A 10000-nucleotide genomic window follows, 5' to 3' on the forward strand; every position below is an offset into this window, starting at 1 on the left:
AGAAAAAGAAAGAGAGACAGAGAGAATGATAAACAGTGAATGAAAGAAAAACCCAGAAACCGGACAAGCGAGAGAATCTTACCCCTTTCTGCACCTCAACCGATGTCTTGGAACCGAGCCGAATCGTCCGTCCTGACTTCCTGATAAGCAGATTATTTCCCCTCTTTCCATCTTTCCCACCTGCAGAGAGGGGAGAGAATTCAGTCAGGCCTTTTACTGACCCTTGGACTTGGGCTCAGAAAGTGACTGTGTGTCATCCAACCCTGGGAGGTCGACTGGATGGCTCGGCATGAAAAGGTTAAACTAATTCTCTTTGTTACCTAAAATAAAGCTTTTGAATTGGCTAACTTGAGAGAGAGAGAGAGAGAGAGAGAGAGAGAGAGAGAGAGAGAGAGAGAGAGAGAGAGAGAGAGAGAGAGAGAGAGAAATAATAATAAGAGCCAAAACAAAATTGAACTTGAAGTGTGGAAGAGGGTATCATATTGAACCTAAAGTGTGGAACCAAGTATTTTGAGAACTTACAGTACTCCTTCATACAAATCCTTGCCCACAACATAGAAATTTAACACAAGAAAGTAACGTACCTTCCACTCCATACGGCGGGAAGACCCTCCTCTCAGTCAGGATTGAGAGGGTTAGAGGACGACGGAAAACGAGTTCTCTGATCACGCCGTCTCCACCTCTGTTGCGAGGGACAAGTCTCTGACATGAGCTACATATACTTATTTTGCATTGTCTATGGCAGGGTGGTTTACGCTTATGGTATATAAATTTTTCTTTTTTAACTGCAAGCACTGATATATTATTATATCTATCTATCTACATAGAATTTTAATTTGAAACCCCTGATTTATAAGTTTGCCTACGATGTCAAACAGTCTGGACCACCCTGGTGTACAGAATGAAACTTATGCCATGATGACTGAAGTAGATAATTAATTTGGTCATCTTATGATTCAAATTTGACACTGGAGTTATGATTAAGTGGGTTACATTATTAACAATTTTCCTATATCCACACTGCAGGGAAGACAAGAATTCAGTGACACCTTTCTTTTCTTATTCTTGTTTTGGTGAAAATTTAAATGCATTACCTGAATTTTCCTTGGCCACCAGTGTTTGGGTTCAGCGTAAATTTGTTCAGTATAACTGGGTAACGTCGCTCAAGAATCTCAGGGTCAGTGATGCGCGTGTTAGTCATGTGCGTGTGAACACCGCTGTGCCCTTGCCAAGAGGGGCCCTGAGGGATGAGCAAGAGGATGAGTTAATTGACTTTTAACTTCACAGACTTTGAAGCATCTATGCATGAAAGCACAAGGCTATTAATTTTGTAATAAATTCATGAATTCAGATTATTAGTCAAATCTAGCCAGTGAAGACTCACTCAAATAAACCACATCAAGGTCTTCATAAGAGTACTCCATAAATAAACAACAGCTAAACTACACTAAACTGACATCAATTTTGGCCTCTTGCACATGATACCCAAGCTGCTTTCGCATCTTCCTGACACTTACTGCCCCAGCGCCTCCTGCTACCGTCTCGTAATAGCCAACCGACTCATCGCCAAAGGTTATGTTGTTCATACACCCCTGAGAAGCTGCGCAGGCCCCAAAGGCACGAAGAATCACATCTACAACCCTTTGGGATGTCTGGACATTGCCGCCCACCACCGCCGCGTCCTCTGAGGGATCCAGGAGGGACCCGGGCGGGATCCTGATGGTAATGGGGCTTAAGCAACCCTGGAAAAATAATCGGGGAAATATAAAGGTCTAGGCTTAAGACTGATTGATGAATATTGCAGATGATTGATGATGATGATTATAAGCCTTCCTGAATTTCTACATTGTCGTCCATGAAAGGAATTCACATCAACTTTCATTGCTTCTGTGTGTGTGTGTGTGTGTGTGAGAGATGCATATGTATCCATTTGTATGTGTGCATGTGCAAAGTCACGTGAATGTGTGTGCTGCTGCAGGCTTCTATACAGACACATACACCACAAAAATTTAAAACAATAGCTAGTGTGTATAATATCCATACTGCCTCTTGATCAATGTGCAAATCTAACTGCAACGGAAAGTCACCCTTTGTGCGAGGATGACGTGACATGAATGGCATGTCTACGTCAATTACAACTCTTACCTATTACAAAGATTCTTTTTAATTTCTTATTGCTATAGAGTCTTTTAATAACATAATAACACACACACACACACAAAATAACTCACCTGGTTCAAGGGCATGTCGTGTCCAACCATGGATCGAAGGCAATAGATCACAGCGGACACCGTGATGGCTCTTGGGGCATTGCAGTTCCCCCACACCTCAGGACCTGTTCCACTTTGAGGAAAGAATAGTTTGTTGAAAGAGAGAGCAACACATATAACCCCTTTTTTAGATGAGAGAGAGAGAGAGAGAGAGAGAGAGAGAGAGAGAGAGAGAGAGAGAGAGAGAGAGAGGAGAGAGAGAGAGAGAGAGAGAGAGAGAGAGAGAGAGAGAGAGAGAGAGAGAGAGAGAGAGAGGGAGGGAGGGAGGGAGGGAGAGAGAGAGAGAATAAGTAAATAAAGAAAGAAAGAAAAATAAAGAAACAATGTCCAAATTAAGAAGAATGATCCCACCACTCCTTATGATACCATACTGATCACCCACACCTATTGGACAGAATACTGAAGAAACCACACTTACCTGAAATCGAAGACAGCCGTTCCCCTTTCCACGTCGATGTCTACACTCAACTCAATGGGTGAGCCATCATCCATGTAATCAATCGCATGCAACGAGGATGAACCTGTCTTCATCCGCACTCTTGAACCTACTTCACGCAGAAGTTCCTGGACCCCTAGCTTGGCACTGGTTTGTATGTGGCCCATGTATGCCTGGACCACATCAAGGGTGTAGTAGTCAATCAGTTCGTTCACCAACTGGATGCCCTGGGGTATGGTTAAAACATGCTCAGGAGACCTTTTCTACTTTTCATTTTTCTCTTGTGGGTGTTTTTGAGTGATTTTGTGCATTTGTGTATTTTTGTACATGAGTATGTTTGAATTTGAAGTATTTGTGGCAGAGAGTGAGATCACAGGGGTTAGAGTTGTAAGTATACAGTTTTTTCACATCCTTTCTTCACAGACATGTTCCAGATAGGTTTGTCACCTCATTTCACTGGCCATATCACATCCATATTTCTCACTCATGTTTCTGCCTGTAATTCAAGCAGGGCATACTCTTAGATATGCAATAGGCTAACATGAAAATGATCTGGTTAAGTTGGTAAAAATATCTTTCTAAGACATAACTGGAACAATACCCTTAACTTGTGTGCAAGCCAGCCATTAAAGGGAAAAAATAAGTATAGGAAACATATAATTTTCCCACCCTCTATGAACCTGGCTGCAGCACACACTTTTGTCTAGTGAACAAGGCTAAATGTGACGCATATACTTTTGAGGGGCTGCAGCTCCTAAATCACTACAGTAATGGCTATAAAAAGTGAACAATGGTTTGAGCCACCAACAAACAAGCACAGTCATACTATAGCAAGTATGTCCATGCCACCTTCTGGCAAGCAGTTAGGCCAACACAGCTGTTTGGCTTGGGAGACTTACACTTTAGCTTCAAAAATTCTCTCACAGGAGCAACCTTATGGCTAGCAAAGCCTTTTGGTTTAATTATGAAGTTTGACATTTTCTTAGGGGTATTTTGTAGTCAGAGCTTTAAAGAATTATCTTCAGAATAGATTTGGAAATAACGATACCAACTCTGACTAAGGGAAAAGTTGGTGGAACCGCAGGTCATATCTGGAACATAAATAAGGTAATTTGTACTCAACTCGTACCTTGTGATTAGCAGCAACTTGCGCTCGGAGGTCTGACAGGTTATCTCTGAGGTTGCGAGTCCCTGATGAGCCCTCTATCTTCCCTGGAGCATTTAGGGCTTCAATAAGCTTTTTCTCCTAGTGAATAAAACCATTATTAAGACAAATTTACATCCATCTCTTTATTAGAAATTGTACTATGCCTTAAATACAAATGATAGAGGAATTATTTATCATATATGATTCTTAAATTGTACTATGTACACATGTTATTACAAGTTGTGTAAAATAAATTTTCTCTCTTCCTCATTTATCTAAGTATTGTGAGAAAGAGACAAACAAACAAACAAACACAAACACACACACACACACACTATACACAACCAGAAAAACAAAAAACAAAAACAAAAAAAAACTTTCCAACACTTCCCCTAAAGGTACTCCAAAACCAAGATAAGGAATCAAACCAGAAAAATATAAAAAATAAATAAACAAACACACTGAAACTCGAGAGCCAAGCCCTCACCTGAAACAGGCCTTGGTCGACCAGCTTGAACGTCAGGAAAACCGCGCCTTCTTGGTGAATGGAAGTCGAGTGTGGGGGCATTGAACCTGGCGTAATGCCACCAATGTCTGCATGGTGTCCTCTGCTGGCCACATAGAAGACCGGCTTGTGAACACCCCTGTGTTAAAGGCGTGGGTGCTCAGAATTTTGGACACGAGGAACTGTATTAGAACAAGCACTCAAGCAATGAGAGATGCAAATGAGCTGAATCTATTTTACCCATGATTATGATTCTATTATCATTAGTTTTTCTGCTGAGAACCACATGTGCAACTTTCTCTGAGGCAGAAAATGTTCAAGGTCAGTGATGGCACCCATACCTACATATTAGAATTATGTAATTCTGTTGAAAAGATAATACTGAAGTTTTAATCACATACACTCTATATTATTTCCCCCCCCATCGCTTGAAGTAGAATTAATTACAGAATACCAGTGAATCTAAAGCATTTCCAAGTAAGGCCTATTTCCTATCTTTTTATCACAAAATATGCTCACCATCAGTGAAATCTAAACTACACAAAGAAAGCAGCAGCCCAGAAAACTTCCTTCTCAGCAAAGACAGAAAACCACTAAACAACACAATGCTCCAGCACCTCATAACCCCTTATAATGGACACTTAAATAAACCCTTACTAGAAGATGCTTGGTAATCTCACCAGCACCATGTGGCTTAACGGACACACTCACTTTCGGAAGACAGGTGTGATAACTGTGAGGTCGGGCAAATGGGAACCACCGGCAGAAGGATGGTTTGACAGCAGCACGTCTCCATCCCTCAAGCTATCACCCAAAGCTTGTAGCTGTTACATATGTATATGATGAGTAGGTGGAAATGGTGTGATGGGTCTTACATACACCTGGTATTTTTATTGCTTTAAGTTTAACTATGATCACTACTAATATCAGCAACATCAGTATTATTTATATCATGATTATCGTTGCTCTTAATGTTATCATGATCATTACAATTTTAATTTCTTCAGCATTACAAGAAAAAATGGAGCAAATATAAAAATTGTGGGACAGATTACCTAAAATTGCATAATTTATTATCAGTTCCCTTAATATTACAGAGTTCAAGCTGCTATGAAACTGCAGCAACCCTCTCATGACAAAAACTTATGCACACCATGCATGCACACACACGCACACGCACGCATGCACCCACCCACCCACCCACCCACCCACACACACACAAACACACACACACACACACACACACACACACACACACACACACACACACACACACACACCTGGTACTGCACGGTCTCTTGCATAGCCCCTAAATGTACAGGAATATGAGGAGCGTTTGACACCAGGCCTCCATCGGGACCAAAGAGAGCACAGGAGAAGTCCAGACGCTCCTTGATGTTGGTAGATATGGAGGTCCTCTGGAGAATCCTACAGGAGGAAACAACAGAAGCTATAAACACAGTGGAATGTAACTAAATATACTTTAAAAAGTTAAAAATGTATTTTACAAAATAATATGTAGTGTTTAGCGAGTCTATGTGAAATTAACATACATTGTCTGTCTCTTAATAATAATGATAATGTTCCTAGAATGTAGGCTCACTATGCATTCACACACACATACACATACACACACACACACACACACACACACACACACACACACACACACACACACACACACACACACACACACACACACACACACAACCCAATATCTCAGTTTTTACGTAAGTTACTGGAAAAGGACACAATACACAATATTAGTATAATAATATCAATATAGATAGGAGACTTAAGTTTTCATTCTGTTGAAATTCATATCAATATTCAAGTTGGATGTAAGTATTGGCTAACATTGTGCAGATTAATTAAAGCATTGGTAAAAGAGGTCTGTGCACACTTTATATTACAGCTACTTATTCAAAAGTTATAAAAGCACAAATGCGTACTCTTGTTCACAGGATCAATGTCAGAGTTGAATGAATTCTGCAGGTAATTGGCCTCACTTCACTAACACAACTCGGATTTACCACAAAAATACTATCCTTTGTAGCAGCTCAAACAGCCAATGCCATAGAGAAAGCAAGAGAAAGATACGTAAAAAGCAAAAGGCAAAAAAGGGAATGATTTCCAGATCAAAACCGATTAACCCTTTCAAGCAAAGTTCTTCAAATGGATCCAGAACAAAGCAGCTGGTCCAACATGTCAAAAGAAGAAAACAAGAGCTATGAAATTTTCATTAAGGAGTCTTCCTGGTAAAATAGCTCCTTCAAGATGGTACTCCAGCCTAGGGTTCTAAACCGCCCGCAGCAGACCAGACCACGGAAAACACAAGCTTTAACGCCAGAATGCTACTAGGGAAATCACCCCGTCAAAAGAGTTAAAGAGACTCATGTCAAAATATCTTGAGTTCTGTTTACAAAGAAAATAGTTAAAAGTCAAATAAAGTTTAAAATCAGAGTTAAGAAATAAAAAGTTTTGTGGAGCTAAAGCTACTTAAAAAAAAAATCACAGATTAAAATATGGGTGTATTTTTTAAAAGTAAAGAAGAAGAAGAAGAAGAAGAAGAAACAAGAAAGAGAAGAGAAAAAAGAAGTAGAAGAGGAAAGAAGAAAGGAGGAAGAGAGAAACAAGAAAAAGAAGAAAAATAATTGAAAGAAGAAAAAAGAATAGAAAAAATAAAGAAATAAATATAACTGAAAATAAAAAATTTAAGAAAAGTTTTAAAAAATCATAGGGACTTATGATAAGGCTTCACAAGCTTTGTCCGGGACCTGTCTGTCAGTACAGAAGGCCCATTTTCCCTTGCAGATTAAGGACCATTATCATTAGTATTTTTATCATTTTTATCATTACTATAATTATCATCATTATCGCCATGATCTTTTAATCAGCAGTATTTCTTGGGGCATACAAGGAATATCAGCAATAATTCAGTCTTGAAGCAATGTAATATATCTATCATAAGCACAAACAATCAATATGTAGGTTCAGTTTCCTGATGTTAGTGGATGGTATATCCCCTAAAAATCAAACAACTGTTGAGTTATTGTAAAGACAAAGACAAAAGACAAAAGAAAAAAAAACTAAAAAGAAAAAGAACAAGAAGATGAAGAAGATGAAAAAAAGGAGCCAAAGTTCCCTGATTAAAAGTGGTGAGCTACTACCTTCCCATCTGTTCAGCTAAACTCATGAACCGATGCGAGAAAATTGAGAGTTGGATAGCATCGAGTTCTGTGCCAATGATGTGCTTTTTCAAGCTGCCTATTTCAATGCGCACATCCCCCTGGGCTGTGATGTGGCCTGTGCAACCTGTAGATAGCATAAAAGATGTGGTAAAGAGGAATGCACACACAATTCCACAGGATGAGCTCAGGCATTACATCTACAGAAAATGGAAGTAAGTTAAGCATTCTAAAAAAGAATCTCTGCCCCTTCATGTAAGTCATAACCAAAGTGTGTGTGAACGTTTTGTGTTTAAGCTCTAATGACAAATCCATTTTCTAATTTGTACTTCAATGTAGCTGCAATCTATTCTGTCCTCTTACATAACTGAGATCATATCGCAGAAAAACTTTTTAATAACAAAAAAAAAGATCTTGTCTATTAACTTCACACCAAGGGGCTGAGATCCACCATCATTATTTATTTATTTTTTAAAGATTATAAAGCACCTACTATGATACAATTATCAGAAGAAAAATCAACAAATCTAAGAACTAAAGGATTCTAATACCTAAAAAAAATATCTATATCATCACCATCACAACAGTAGCTATAAACACAAAGAACAAATAGAAAGACAAATGAAGAGGCACTAATATTCATTATCAAAACACCCCTATTATATTACAAGTCCTATTCATAAACCATATTTACAATCCTAATTTACAATCTTCACTTACAACGCTAATTAGCAATCTAATTTACAGTCTTAATTTCTGCCGCTAAGGACTCCACATGCAACCAACCTGGCTCAATGAGTATGGTTGACAACTTGTCCATAATTATTGCAGGACCAGGAATGACGTGGCCCGGTGCCAGGCACTCTAGAAGATAGACATTTGTGTCTTGATAACCCTCCTCGAAATACACCTTCGTCACCTGTAAATTAATCAATACCCCATTAGTAGTTATTATAAAGAATGTGTATTGTATAGAGAGCATTACATATACAGTGTATTAGACATTGAGGGAATTGAGATTATTTAAAAGACTGGAGGAGAAGAAGAGGATGGAAATAGTGATGGGTAAAAGAAAAAGAAAAAGAAAGAAAAGAAAAGAAGAGAAAAACAAAACAAAACGGAAAAGATATAGAGAAACTTGACTTTTCAGGACTTCCTTTCTTTCCAGGCAACATAAAACATGCGACCTTAAATTTCCTGTGACTATGAGACTGGTTCAGAGGCGGCCACACATTGGTTGGTAAAACTCATCAGTCTTGCTTACATTTAGCCCCTATTCAAGACTTCCAAGCAATGTGTAAATGCAAAGTACAGAAGATACATAATTTTTGGGTCAAAGAAATATTACTGAATTATCATTACATGACATCTGCTGGTCCTGAAATACAGATAATCTGGCACTGTCTGGAAATAAAAGTGCTAGAAAACAGTGGCTTCCTTGAAAACTGGGTCATAAAGAATTAAAAAAAAAAATTGGAAGAGTCTTCGAGAAAAGAGAAAAAGAATAACATGAATCCATTGCATGTGAGCAAGTAAGGAAAGTAATGGAAAGAAAAGAAAGACAGAAAATAAGAAAATGATCACCTGAAAAGGTTACAAAAAGAATGACTGAAAATGAAAAAATACAAGATCAATCCAGACAGATGATTGAGGATGAAATCCCCCCCCCCCCCAAGAAAAGAAAGAAAGAAAGAAATAAAGAAAGAATGAAAAAGAAAGAAATAAAGAAAAAGGATGTAAGAAAGAAAAAGAGAGAAACAAAGAAATAGAAAGAAATAAAGAAAAAGAAAGAAAGATATAGAGAAAAAACGGAAGAAGAAGAAGAAGGAGAAGAAGAAGAAAAAAATTCAGCATCACTGCTCACCGTTTCCAGCTGCGGTTCCCCTGTGGCTTGTGGCAACCTTTCCTCGGCTGATATCTGAGACTTCCCAACTCCACGGACTCTGATGTCATCCACAACTATGTCTCGATCATCGATTACAAATCCAAACTCTCTCTTGTACCTTTAAAATTATAATAATACCAATACAATTAATATCATCGATACTGATGATGACACAGGTAATACTAATCATAAGAACAATAAAACCATCAACAAGTGCACACAAGTCACCAAAACACTTAGGAAGGAAAGAAAATAAAGAAAATACAAAATAAAACCCACCTTTCCAAAAAGGCTGTCTGAAAATCTGCGTAAGAATATGACTTTCGTTTACCCCGCGCCTTCTCCTTCGAAGGCGTAACCATGAGCGCGCAGTCCGTGCCTTGGTAGCGCAGGTGGAGGAATGGTTCACAGGCAATATTGGCTCTGGAGAAACCCTGCCCCATCAGAGCCTCATTGCACTCATTCTCTAAGGCAGCGAGACGGGTTTCGAAGTACGCAAAGTTGTCTGCAAAGTTGGAAGATGGCGAAAAAATTAATGAACAGAAAGGAAGAGAATGAAAAGAGGAAAA

The 10000-nt window shown here is 38.8% G+C and overlaps 1 protein-coding gene across 1 annotated transcript in view; it reads right to left on the minus strand.

Annotated features, from left to right (window-relative positions):
- Window positions 1-10000, minus strand: part of LOC119582849 (5-oxoprolinase-like) — a gene marked incomplete at its 5' end in the record, with an annotated part of 27503 nt that overhangs the window by 8010 nt on the left and 9493 nt on the right. Inside the window, 14 exon segments of the mRNA XM_037931326.1 lie at window positions 83-180; window positions 585-682; window positions 1095-1240; window positions 1518-1742; window positions 2232-2343; window positions 2689-2933; window positions 3836-3952; window positions 4341-4497; window positions 5070-5182; window positions 5639-5786; window positions 7529-7673; window positions 8333-8465; window positions 9411-9549; window positions 9711-9936. Of these exon segments, the coding sequence (XP_037787254.1) occupies window positions 83-180; window positions 585-682; window positions 1095-1240; window positions 1518-1742; window positions 2232-2343; window positions 2689-2933; window positions 3836-3952; window positions 4341-4497; window positions 5070-5182; window positions 5639-5786; window positions 7529-7673; window positions 8333-8465; window positions 9411-9549; window positions 9711-9936 (2102 nt within the window).

The sequence above is a fragment of the Penaeus monodon genome, chromosome 16 (genome assembly GCF_015228065.2).
Source record: "Penaeus monodon isolate SGIC_2016 chromosome 16, NSTDA_Pmon_1, whole genome shotgun sequence".
In the NCBI taxonomy this organism is placed as follows: Eukaryota; Metazoa; Arthropoda; class Malacostraca; order Decapoda; family Penaeidae; genus Penaeus; species Penaeus monodon.